Below are 14,156 nucleotides of genomic sequence, written 5' to 3' on the forward strand. Positions count from 1 at the left end.
AATCACTGGATCCTCTTTTCACTTGGATGGCAGTTTTGACCACAGCTGAATCAAAACGTGATAGCAATTCACAACAGTTTCTCAGATTTAATATTTTCCAGTGTCACATTGTTCGCTGATATTTATTTAACGAGACTATTAGAAACCAGTAAGACCTCAATTTATTTTCTTTAACCGCCATGAAAAACCAACCCTTTGGAAACTGTGATGGTTACCAAGAAATTGCGCACTGTTGACCAGATGGATTATTTTATTTTTTTCATGCTGAGCACAATTTAGTTTGGGCTGTCCACTGATAGATCGGATAAGAAAGTAAAGCTGAAGAGAAGGAAGAGAAAAAATGTGGACAGAGAAAAGAAATATGCAAGGTGCTACTAGTGATGGGAATCGAAAACCAGTTCCACTAAGGAGCCTGTTTCAAATTTTCCAAGGCATGGGAATCGTGCGCCACTGGGCTTATCAATGCCTTTACCTGTGCCGACAGGTGCTGGCGAGCTCACTGACTATAGACAAACAATGTCTGATATGCGGATCTGTTTATTGTCAGAAGAGGCGATAAAAAGTGTGGATACATTTCATTGAGAAACATGACAATGGCACAAACTCCAATGTCTGTATTCGAAAGACCAAAGACAGTAACAGATCTATAGGACGGACCTATATCCTTGCACGTAGGAGTCTGCAGCCTAATCGCTACTCTGCTCCGTGCTCCTTATGTCAGTAAAGTAGAGTACTTGCTGGAGGTCTGCCTGATATGCAGCTGTGATATTTTTTTTTCTTTAAATTCAATCCAGTAGTGAAATTAATGGATTTTTTCCTGCTTTTTCTGGAAAAATTTTACTCAAACAATAATAATAAATTACTGACACTATATTGACTTGAATAGTGTCGCTCTAATCTACCTGCCTGAGTAAAGGAAACATGTGTATGTGCTGCCGCTTTGGTCGAGAATGTGCCAGTCTGAGATTGATGGTACATCTCTCCTACTCCTCTCCTACATGCAAGTTGTTTGAATTCACTCAGCATATAGACTATTTTTTGACACCTTAAATCCATGTTGTGTACATGGAATTGATAAAGAACCGGATCTATAGGCAGATTTGATAATAACATTCATATCAGTAAGATCTCATCAGTCCCTATCCCCAGTGACTACAGCAGAATATGAAAATATAGAAAAAATAAAAACTGAAAAAGGAGGGAGATTTTTTTTTTTTTCTGAGAGAGGCATGGACAAAAGTACATCAGGAGAAAAGGAGAAAAGGTAATACGCTGACTGCCGTGTAACAAGGGAGTAGAACAGTCTGGAAGAAAGGATGTAAAACTCAGCATCAAAATTGAATTGAGGCCCAATGGAGGAAAAGGGAGACAAATCTAATCTAATAATGACAGAGAAGCAGGAGGTGAAAGAAAGAAGAAAGATAGACAAAGTGAAGCATACTGATGGTGGTAAACAGACTACTGTGAAACAGAAGATGTAACGACATGAGAGAAAGAAAGGAGTGAAAGAGAGGTGATATAAATGCCAGTAAATCTCATAATATTGTTCTGATGTTTAAAGAATAAATGTACCGCATAAATACATGCATGTAGTATGTGTGCATATCCAAGAAATATCCTGTTGCATATGAGGATGGAAATTAATAAGGTGTTTGTGGTGGTGGGCGTGGCTCCGGCTCAGCTGTGGGAAGGATGGGTAAGGTGGTGGTTCAGGGAGCAGCAGGTGAAGCAGATTGGCACAGCTGTAACACATGTCTAATCAAGAACTCTTTATCTGCACTAGTGCGCTGAGGCCTCGGATGAGGGGGAAGAAGAAGGCAGAGTGGAGAGATGTTCAGATTTTATTCCCTGATAATAAAAGTTTGACTACTGAGTCGTTGTGTTTGCTGTGGTGGATGAACCTTGACGTAGCAACGTTGCTACATTGTTATTGATATCAATGCCTCAAGTCTGCCTATAGATCCGGTTCTTTATCAATCCCCTTAACAATTCCAGACCCAATTTTCTACCAAGAAACAAGTATACAATGCAGATTTATAGTGTCAAAAAATTGTCTGACTGTTTAATATCTAAAAGAAGTCAACTTTGAGAATCTTTGTCAACTTCACACAAACAATGTGAAGAAAACCATTCGATCAATAATATATCCAAACTGATATGGATACCAAAACTACAGATTGGTTCCGAAAAAGGGAAAATAATACATCACTTAATATAAACTCTGTAGATGTTTACATAAATTCAACCAAGAATGTAATAAAATAAACACTTAACATTGTATTGTGATGGTTATTAATACAAAAATGGAAACAAATTTTCTCATGTGAACAAATGAGTGATGCAAAATCCTAACATCTGGCTTCTGAATGCTTTTTCATCACAGTGATTCCCAACAATTATATTAGGGTGGCGCTCTGCCAGCTTTTAGACCTTTTCTTTAGCACAAGAGTAGGCTGGATGGCTCAATGCAGGGCATCCGTCTCCCATTCGAATCCCACAGGGGACGAATATTTACACCTTCTAGTTGGGTCCTTGGGCAAGACCCTTAACGCTTCTGCCTAACCACCTTCAGATGTAAGTCGCTTTGGAGGTAAGCACCTGCAAATGACTGTATTTGCAGATTTACAGACTATGAACTGTTACTATTATGGGTCTTTCTAATACAGACATTAGAGTTTGTGCCATTTTCATATTTCTCAATGAATTGTAGCCACACCGCCTCTTCCAGCAACAAACAGACGCGCATGTCCTACATTATTTGTAGTCAGTGAGCTGGCCAGCACCTGTTGGTACTGATAGAAGAATTGATAAGCCCAGTGGCGGAACTGACTCCTGAGTGGAGCCGGTTTTGGATTTCCATCCCTAGTAATATGCAGCTCAAAGTGCTCCAGCGGAGTATGTCCAATCTGCGAGCGAGGGCTTTAGTAAACAATGCCTTTCATTTTAAATAGCATTGCTTCTTATATTGTGGATATGTTTGTGTTTGAACTGTCTAACAATGGCAACGAATAACAGGCAAATTTAAGCTGGTCATGCATATAAGTAAACAGGGGTGGCACTGGCAAACAGTTGCTGAATGATAAGATAGCATCTTTATTATAACAAGTGTAAGGTATGTATGGGATAAACTTTGTGCCACTGGGGAGTGAATCTGAATTCTTTATATTTGAATTTGAATCATTCAATTTGAATCTGAATATGCCTGTTTGAATAATTGCTTTAAAAAACTGAATCCAAATGACCATATTTGATATTGAATCTTTGTTTTTTGAATGTGTATATTGGTAAAGTTGAAACTTTTGTATTTGAAAAAATTCATTCCCTAATTCATTTTCATAGTTCAGTTTCAGTTCTCTCCATTCAAATTCAGATCTGAATTTGAATTTCAGATCTAAATTTGTATTTCAGATCTGAATTTGAATTTCAGATCTAAATTTGTATTTCAGATAATAATACAGAGGATTCATTACTTAAAGTTATGTGTGTCTGTGGAAAGTTTGAACCATGTTATTGTTTTGTCTTTCTAGGCCTCTTTCTTCTAGGTTTTTTTTTTGCTTATAGTTGCTTCATATCTGCTGGAGGTTTGCAGTTAACTTTATCAGTTCACGTGGCATCCTAAAAAATGCTATATTATTGTTCAGAAATAGTTTCTACTGCCCCTTCTATGTATTGCATTGGTCATTCCAGTGTTTTTCAGGCATTGTTTCACCATTCTCAACATTGTATTCACTAAAGCTGACTAATAATACTGCAACAGCTATAAACAGCTGACACTGGTCAAACTTATTTAGATAAGACTTGCAGAAAAATAGACATTTTCATTATTTTTTAACCAGGCTTACGTATAGCAGAAACATGGTTTTCCTCAGCACTACTCAATTATAACCAGTATCTCAGAGGTCCTTACCTATGCTTTGAACTAATAAGGTTGTTTTAATAATTAGTATAAAGTTATATGTTAAATTAAAAGCCTATTTAATCCTCTAAATCTCATTCAGTTTTGGAACTAAAGTGTTGCAACCAACAAATATGATTAAAAAAAAAAAAGACTCAACCTGTAAACAGGAATCATCCTGTCCAGCTGTCATCTGCGATTGGGCAATAACACTCACATATTATCACCTTCCTAACGCCAGCTATTATTAAAAGTGCTTTGAGGTTAAATCCCAACATCACTTCCCCCAGCCTGCTGGGATTCCCACTCATGTTTTGACATTGCCCACCCCAAACTCTTAACTAATTTAATCTAAAGGAATTATTTCTCAGGTAGATTAACCGAAGACCATTTTGTCTCTTTTTGTTGGCCTTTCATGCTCTCAATCTCATGTTGGTATTAGCCTCCTTGTCACGTGCAGCAGCCACAGTGTGCGTGGGTTGATTACTGACTGTGCTTAAATGTGACATCAAACTTGATTAGCAGACACAAGAGCTCTTTTATCAATTGTTCATAAACCATATATGAAAATACAAATTTATGTATGTGGGCTATATGTTCAAACTCTTAGCTGGCGCCGCCTTTCCCATGAATTTTAATACACAACAGTTCCCCACTATGGACTGATTATGGCTCTATCAGTCTATCAGTGTATGACAGTGAATAAGATGGCTAGTGATCTGCAAACAGAGCCTGAACCACAGAACAGAATGTACCAGGATCTCCATCACATGCTCTCTGGTACTTCAATAGATATTTCCAGCAACATCAAAGCTGTGATGATGAAATCAAGATAAAAATCCAAGCTTTAGGCTAACATTCAGTTAGATAGATGAGTGTGGCTCCATGGCTTAGCTAGTGGGAGTAATAGCTGATGTGGGTGCACTCATTAGGTCCCGTAAGGCTCCCATAAATAGTCAATGTGCATCGATTGCAAATGGCTTCAGATGAAAACCCCAGCTAAATGACTGTGGTACTATTGTATTAGTCAAATGACAAGCAGCAAAACAGATATAATGAAGCATGAAAGCATTTATGATTGATTCTTTCAGCCTTACAAGAGGTTGAAACTGTGTGTGACTTCTGTATGTTTACAGGTTGATGTGCACTCTTTTTTTCATCAATTGAGTGACTGTTTTATTATTGGCTGAACACGTATTTACCTTTCAGTGTGTGTCTACTTGCTGCCAAGCCGTTCAGACTGCTTTGTCGATCCCACTAAGACTCTCATTAATGCCATTAATTGGCTAGAGTCGACACACACCTGGGTCCTGGGTTTATCTTTGGAGCCTGAGGGATAACATAATGTGTACAATGTGGACAGAGCTCAGATGGACCTCAGATGGGCTTGTATTTAAAATAAATCACTCCTGAATAAAAGGCAAAAAAAAAAAAAAAAGAAGTTATTTTTTTATTTAATATATTACCAAGAGTTAGATGACAACTTTGATAACACTCTCTACTACCTACTGATTGCTTAGCGTACAGAGAGCAGGTGGGGTGGAAAGACCTTGTCCAACTCATTATAACATCCTATTTACATAATACAGATTCTCTGACAGGAGTGCTTTACCTGTTTTTTCAAGCACAATGTACTTTTAAAAATAGAAATGTGAATAGTGTGCCATCTGGCTTGTTGGTAAAATTATAATTTAACCTCACTCATAATGTTTTTATAAACCTTACTGAAAAATTGCAATTGCTAAACCTACTGCAAATACTACCAAATTGAGTAGCATTGGTGCCTAAAAATATCCTGTAAAAGCAGTTGTACACCTATCTGGTTAGTTTTGGTGCCTAAATTCTGCCAAGCAAGCATGGTACCTAAACATTACCAATCAGTTACAGGGCCTAAACCAAGGGCAGACAACTACAGTTTGGTAAGATCTGACCCTTAATATAGGATCTGGCATGCTTGTTTTTGACTGTAGAAATGCAATAAATAAATAAATAAATTAATAAGTCATGTACCTACCCCGACCTGTTAGTGGAAACAGTGCCTTAACCTGCCTATTGGTACCTAAGTTAAGTAGTCACTGCAGCTTTGTGTGCCATTTTGGGGACACCCGGCTACTGCTTATGTCTACATTATCAGGTTTCTCATGAATAAACTGTGTTAAAATGTCTAAAATATCCCCTCAGTAGCTCAGAAGAGAGGTGACGAGTCATTATGATGCTAAAACACTAATTAATAAGTTAGATCATTACAATCTGCTGACCAGCTCTCAGACATCGGTGTTTACCTTATGTTTGGGGTAAGTTTGTACATCTGTCATGTTAAATGTTCATGCAGCTATTTTACCAATGAATGGGTTAAAACCTGTAAGTCTACAAACTGTTGGCTGCAACTACACCATCACACTGATCATGTCTGTTAATTTAACATTTATTGTTCTGATATTTTGACACCAAAATCAAATAATTAATCTGTTCATCTGTGTGGATTAATTTCTGATAAATAAATTTATTCTGGGCATTATAAAAGGAAAAGACATATATCTAAATATACAGGATTTTTTTAAGTCAATACTTCAGTCACATGACAGAGTTCCCTCTTAGAGTTCAAGATTTGGAGAGTGTTTAAATAAACCATGTGCTATTATTTACTGCAAGAATAAAACATAAATAAATAATAAATTTTTCATATGGCTGCAATGGCTGACAGGAACAGAGAGTATGTGGTAGAGGACAGAGAATATGATTCATGCTTGGTAATGTATTTGTAATGGTAGAGGAAGCTGTTATCAGCACATACTGATTTCCAAGACACATTAATCATAATGTACCGCAGAAAGTCTAAGACAACTCTTCAATTATAACAAAAATGATGATAATAGTACACATAATTTATTTAGCACTTCTCTTAACTCTATTAAAAATTTTACGAAAAAAAGCAAAACTCAAGCAGAGAAGTGATAAAAGAACAAGTCCTGCAGCACTTATTCAAGATTTTTTCTTTATTTTCTAATTCTTCTTTTTGTTTTTGCTTTTATTCCTACCATAACTTTGTAGCTGTGATTGTATTGTTCACATTTTTACTTGGATTGTCCCCAAGTGCAGAAAAGTACACAAAATGGCCAAAAGGCAGTCCAGTCACTGATAAACTCAGTTCATTGAGGGCATGTATTCTTTTCTTGTTATTTATTTCAAATTACAATTTAATATAAAACGTAAATAATCATCACAATCCTGTGCACTGTCTATGGTCCTGAACCATTTACATTCAGTCATTCAGCTGGTCATTTCATTCAGTGAGGGGTAAAAGTGAGGACCGATATTAATGAGCAATAGGGCTGCAACTAATGACTATTCTGATGGTCGATTAGTCACCGACTATTAAAACGACTAGTCGACCAATCGGATTATGTATCTCATAATTATTAAATGGATCTTATTTCACTTTCTGCTTTGAAATCTTGCATGAGATTTTTATGTAAGTCCGACCTGCCTCGTCTTTAAATGTTCGAGCATTGCAGACGTACTTTCGTGGTAAAGGTCTGCTTTACAAATCTCACATGTATTTAATTTATTTTGTAAGTTTAACGTGAAGTTATTTCAGACTTTTAACATCCTCTGCCGCCGTTTTATTCCCTGGTCGGTCCCTGGCAGACGTTATTTGCATATATACGTATATGTGCATTGAGCAACTCTCAGCAGAGATAGGAAAGTAGACAATGTCTCACTCTGTAGGATTTTTTTTTGGTTTGTTTTGTTTTTGCCAACAATAGTCGATGGGTAAATTCGTTGTCGACTATTTTTATTGTCGACAACGTCGACTAATCATTGGAGCCCTAATGAGGAATGTAAGTGCAAGTTAGGCACGAACTCTAAAGAAACAATAAGAAACATGAAGCTGAACACTGAAAGCATACCACACAATTTGGCAACTTAAAAAGGGTCAATTAGCAGGGTCATGTTTATGCTTATGCAGAAAACAAGCTGTGCGTGTGTTGTTATTTTATTGCCTACCCCAGATTATCAAAAGATCTGCTTGTTTGTGACTCCATGCCTATTTGTCCTGCTTTTGGTGGATGATTTTGGTCATTATTTAAATGTGCCTGTGTTCATACCAGATAATCTTAGCACACCCTCAGAAATGGAACCAAAAGCTAATTTACACAGTTTAATAAATCAAGTTTCTAATAATACATATGCCTGCAGATGTACTGTATGTATATGGTTTTACCTGAACCTCGCGTGCATGGTACGCAATGATGAGCCCCAGCAGGATGACTGTGGACAGGCTGATTAGACACTTCAGGGCCAGGGAATACATGGAGCTCTGCAGAGAGAAAATAGACATACTTATAATCAGAGACTTGCTTCATGAATACAAGTTTGAGGTGGACTCTGTTATAGTAGTGGGTTTCATTTAAAAAACTGTACCACTCACTATATTCTTTAGCATTGCTATATTAACAAATGTAGGACACCTGCCTTTCTCAACACTGGAAAAAGCTACATATCATTTAAAACATTTCAACAGTTTGAACAGTATAAACAGAAGTAGATTTGCAGTACTTCATCCATCAACATTTGCCTGGAGTTTAGCTTTAAATCATCTGCTTGTCTGGTGTGATTGAGCTTATAATCAATGCACTGGGGAACTTCCAATCAATACAGCTCATAACACTTCAGTGGCTTCCTTAACCTGTTCACCTTACACAGAGCACAGCAACACTTACTTGAGATATTATACGCATGTTTGCACATATACACAAACACATTCACACATTAGTACACAGGACTGCACAAACCTGATCTAGAAGAAGGAATTAAAACGTCTGCAAGATTTAACTTTAGCCAGTTCAGAATATATATGATTGGTAATTCATTCTGAAGGAAGGAAGGAAGGAAGGAAGGAAGGAAGAAAGGAAGGAAGAAAGTAAGGAAGGAAAGAAGGAAGGAATGAAGGAAGGAAGGAAGGAAGGTTCTACAACATAACCAGTATGGAAAAAACACTGAAGGGCTTGAAGAAAAAAATCTTTGCATATGTTTTACTTATGAAACAGAGTATTTCTACTATGAAATGATGGCCGTGAGATATTTAGACTCCTGAGTGGCAAACTGATGTTTATTAAACAGTTATAGTTCTTTTTTATGGTTATTATTTTAAATGTAGATTTAAATTTAGGTAATAATAATGAAATGATGCCCCACAAAATTCTCATTGGATAAACTCACCTAACCAGCAATGTGTAGGCCTACGTGTACTGACTATGTTGAATATATTATTATAATATAATATAAGAGTTTATTTTAAATCTTATCCTCTGAAGCATTCTGGCATACCAGTGAGAGAGGAAAATGGTGGAGATGTCATACTATTTCACTCCAGTGCTATTACTCTTTGCTCATCTCATCCATTTTCGTCATGCATGAGGAAGTACAGAGACATGCTTGGGGCATTGCCATTCCAAAAGCCCTGCCGTCTGTCAATCAGTCTGTCTGTTGGGTGTAACCATACTTTGGCCCAGACTGGAAAAGCTTGGCTAATATTGGTGTACAATGAAAATTTGTATGAAACTTTATTTCTTGAAAATGTTTTGGTCTCTATGATAGAAAGTGCTGTTTTCTTTGCAGCTGTCTGTTGAGGTAGCAGCATCAGAGCCAGTGACTCAAAGAAAATCCCCAAACTGTAGTCTGTAGAACCCTGGAGCCCCTGGAGCTGATTGTTAATAAAAGAAAATATCATATAAAATAATAATATAAAAATGTATCAGTATACAAACTGATATGCCTATAAATATACAAAAAAAAAATAAATAAAAAAGAAATGTAAATAGTTTTTCCACTAAGAAACTTATAAAACACAACATTAGTATATATTTAACTTTTCCATCAGTTATATTTATTTTTTTATTTGCTGAATTTTAACATTTTTTTTCCTCCTTTATTTTTATGGCTGTATTCATTTCTGTATTATGTTCCTTTTACATTTTCTTATCTCTACAGTTATTTATTTCTATATTTTATTTTCATCTAAAATTTTATTTATTTTACACTTTTTTATTCAATCATATTTACGTCCTCATTATTTCCAATCTTGAACTTCCTTCCTCCATTTATTTATTATTATTATTTTTTTTTACATTTGCATGTTTTCTGCCTCATTATGTAATAAAGGGGGTCAGCCTTTCAAGGTGTGTCCTTGGGGCAGATCCTATTGGTCAATCAACACTGAGCAGGTCACAGTCTGTTAAGACTGTTACACACTCCGCAAGAAGCAAGAACTTTTTTCTTGTTCTCAAAATCACAAGAACAGTGTTACATCATTTTGTTCTCACAGATGTTTATAGTCTCCAGATGTTTAAATGAAAATAAGTTTAACCCCTGCACATCCATCAGTTCCTATTATCAGGTAAACATCTTCCCCCAATCTAGCCTTTTGGTTTATGACTATATAAAGCTTAAGCTCTGCTCTTGACAGATTTATCTTGTTAGCTGTATTTGAACACAACCTTCTCTTATCCAGAATTATAATCCAGTCTAAAAGAAATGTGCGTGTGCTTTTGCCACACCTACCCCACTGAGTCTTCTGCTTTGCCTGTACAACAAACCTTGTCCAAAGTGATGAGATTCAACTTACAGGTGAATAAAATAATCTGTTTTTATGCTAAAAATGGTAATGCCATCATGTCAATATGAATGACACAGAGTTCAGTAATATATATATATATATATATATATATATATATATATATATAATTTAATTCATCCTTAGTCATAAGAAAACCAAAACAGGCCACTGACAAACAAAACTGCATAATCTTTACATAGAACATTAGTTTATCACGGTCTATTCCTTTTTCTAAAAATGAGGAAAGACATGAGGAATAATGAATATGGTTTATATTCATGTTGGTTTGCTAAACAAGTTTCTCCTGAAACATTTTTTGAGATCTTGTTATTTAACCAAATTCATCAAAGCACCGTCTGGTTCATTTCAGTTCAAGTAAAGCTTCTGTGTCTCATAAATTAAGCTAGTCTTTAGAATTCAGCGTTTTGTTTTCTGGACGTTATACTTGCTAAACTGCTTCATTTTTCCACATCAGCTCAAGGACCATGTTTTGAATTGCAGAATCAATTCACTCAAACCCCCACAAACAAAAAAAAAAAACCTCCAAAACACATTCATCCTCCAGATCAGCAAGGTCACACAATGAGTGCTGCAGCCTGATATCCTCCTCAAGAGACACCTTAAGATTACTACATTTCATATCAGATATGTCAGTGGTTAAATAGGATGGCTGTTAAGCATGCATCACCAAACACTCCCTTAATCTGCACTCTGAGTTTAGACACATATTACTCAGCCTTTCCTCCATGACATTATTAAGCAGAATCCACATAGCACTTTGGATTCATGAATATATATTACAAGTCAGCCTCAAAGAAAATAGGGTGTTAGTGTGTTACTGTGTTTATTTAGAGTTTGTAGATACGCCTTGGCTGTAATAGTATTAACTAAACATCAAACAAACAGTCAAACAGACAGGGTCTAGTTTGTTCTTTTATACAGACACACTTCTTGGTTCAGTATTAATTTTTCCTCTATAATTATTCAAATCAGAAATAACTAAATAGTACCTGTGTGCTTTTTCACCACTTATACCACACAAAAATGGACAAACACATCTAGACACACTCACATTTGTTGCTAATATCAGTGTGGTTATGGGCCACTGCGCAATACTGGGTAAAATACCATTACGCTTTGGCTCTCACTGATTTCTTCTATCAGCCTACCCAAAGCTCTATCTGTCTTCTGCTCTTTATTTGCTTGTGCAGGCTTGTCCTCTCTCAATCTCCCTTCTGCTAAATTCTCATTTGTACTCACCGAAGCAAACTAGGAGCAAAGAAAGCCAACACTGTTGTGCTAATGAGAAAAATGCAGGTTTCAGCGTTGGCTCTCAGCCGTGATTCTGGTTAAAACATCACACTTGGTGAGCTGAAATGTAACTTGCTTTGAGTTCATGTCATTTCTCTCCACCGGCTAATTTCTCAACCTCTCTACTGTCTGCTGACCATTCTTTCTTTTTTTCTTTTCTTTGTTTTGCCTTTAAAATCTTTTTAAAAAATTGCTATCACTAGCACTATGTCTCTCTTTTCATAATACAATTATCACAAATATGCCATTCTAATGGACTGCAGATGGACTATTAGTTTCCATCAGCAGACATATCTGATTCATTTGGTCAAGCTGTTCTACATGAATGGATCACCATTAAATTCTTGTCAGTAAATACAGATGTGGATTGTGGACAGTTGTAGATTTGCATGCAGACAGCACAAATGCTTCCTACTCTACAATTTGTGCATATGCCCTTCAAATATGTGCATATACTATCTGATTCTTTTGCTGTTGGCGCACTTAAAAAAAAAAACAACAAAAAAACAAAACAAAAAAAACATCTTTTCGTATTGAGCCAGGTGGAAACTGTAGTATTTGTTTAATTAATTAAAGTTTTACAATATCTGAAATATCTTTGCTGTCTTGCTGAGTGAGCAGGAGTTTAGCATAAAGACTGGAAGCTGGGGAAAAAGCTGTTGTGCTGTGTGCAAAGTTCAAAAACCTGTCACCTACCAGCACCTTGAAAATCCACTAATTAATGACAGTGGTTTCACAAGCAGATTTTTCAAGAAAAAAACATCACGTGACTTACTTTCTTCTTTAATATTATGAGACTAAACAACATGACATCTAATTTATTTAAACAAATTTTCCTGGTGGTTTTCAATTTATTTTTCTTCAACAGTTATATCATAGATAGATAATAAAAACTGATGAAAAACTACTTTTACTTTTCTGATATATGGTCACTCATAGCCATGTAAAAAATAGTTTATGCTAGTATGATATCCTAGTAAAATTATGACACAAATTTCGTTGTGAGGCATGGTGCAGAGGAGCAACTTCTCTGACAATGGGTGATAGGAAAGGTAAAATGGGCCAGTTCAAGACGCGGAAAACATGGAGATAGACAACCATGCATGCAAACATCTACGGAAATTTTTAAATGATCAATAAATCTAATATACATGTCCGGAGCTGTTTGAGGTTATTGGGGGAGAAAAAGCATGCAAGCACAGGAACATGCAACATACACAGAAAGCCATGAAATCCCCAGCTGGTTAACAGGTTAATACCAACTCTGTTGCCTTGAGGCAACAATGCTAACCATTGTACAGCAGGTCTGTCGTCATAGTGACTGGCCAAATAAAACTTATTTGACCAAGTTAGACATTCTCTGTCAAAGGAATTTGTGTTTTTAACCTGCAGAGAGCCACTTACAGTCTCAAAAAAGGTGAAGTCACAAAGAAGACAGGAATAACAGGCCTTGAATATTTGTGGGATCAAGCTGTACAGCTATTTTGTTTGTAACGGGAGGAACCCCTTAAATGATATGTGAGCCTAACAGGGGCAGTCCAGGCTAACTGAGCAAGCGTTAACCACTTTCCTCTGAGATGGGACGAGCAAACAGCTGCTAGCCAATGGGGACTTGCAGCTGCCACTAGCCAGCCATTGGTGTTGCCAAATATTTCTAATATTATGTTACCATATGCAGTCTTGAAAGGGTTACTTTTGAAATATATGGGGGATGGTGAGTTGCAAGCATAGATGGCAGAGTTGAGCCAAGAGGGCAGAGTCTATGTAAGGGGGACGGAAAGTTCACTTAGGTCTTTCTCCGTGTTGCACCTGAGAGTAGCATGCAGCAGAGGGCTTTGTGTGGTGGAATTTAATGTTCAAGATAAAATCTTGAGTGGCGGCTTTAACCAGGATACAAGGCATGCCTAAGCAGCAGCAGCAAATGACCTCATTATTAATTAGAATGCTTAATATTGTTTTAAACAGTTTTTAATCACCTGCATGTGCCTGCATGCCAGAGAGAAAGGAGTGGACACCGGTGCTTCTATGAAAAAGTCAATTGTCTTGTCAATTTAAGTTTTATTTTATGTTAATTCCATTTTCTTTGTTGCTCTTTTTCCAGGACATCGAGGTGCTAGCCACTGTTTCACCCACTCTTAAGAAATACTGTCCACCCTCCTTATACTGTTGGTCCAACATCCGGAACATTCAAGTTTTTAAAGGATTTTATTCTGTTTATAAATAATTTGTTTTTATAGTGGTCTCATGTTCCAGTTTATTTTTGTGTTTTCCTGCGTTAAATAGTACTTGGTCACATATAATATGTATAAGATTACAAGTTACTGCACACCA

At 36.5% G+C, this 14,156-nt stretch overlaps 1 protein-coding gene across 1 annotated transcript in view; it reads right to left on the reverse strand.

The window, feature by feature from the left end:
- kcnn3 (potassium intermediate/small conductance calcium-activated channel, subfamily N, member 3) overlaps positions 1 to 14,156 on the reverse strand; it is a 65,384-nt gene that overhangs the window by 35,296 nt on the left and 15,932 nt on the right. Inside the window, exon 3 of the mRNA XM_041988821.1 lies at positions 8,121 to 8,216. Within this exon, the coding sequence (XP_041844755.1) occupies positions 8,121 to 8,216 (96 nt within the window). The remainder of the gene's footprint in view (positions 1 to 8,120; positions 8,217 to 14,156) is intronic.

This window comes from Melanotaenia boesemani, chromosome 6, assembly GCF_017639745.1.
Source record: "Melanotaenia boesemani isolate fMelBoe1 chromosome 6, fMelBoe1.pri, whole genome shotgun sequence".
Lineage (NCBI taxonomy): Eukaryota > Metazoa > Chordata > Actinopteri > Atheriniformes > Melanotaeniidae > Melanotaenia > Melanotaenia boesemani.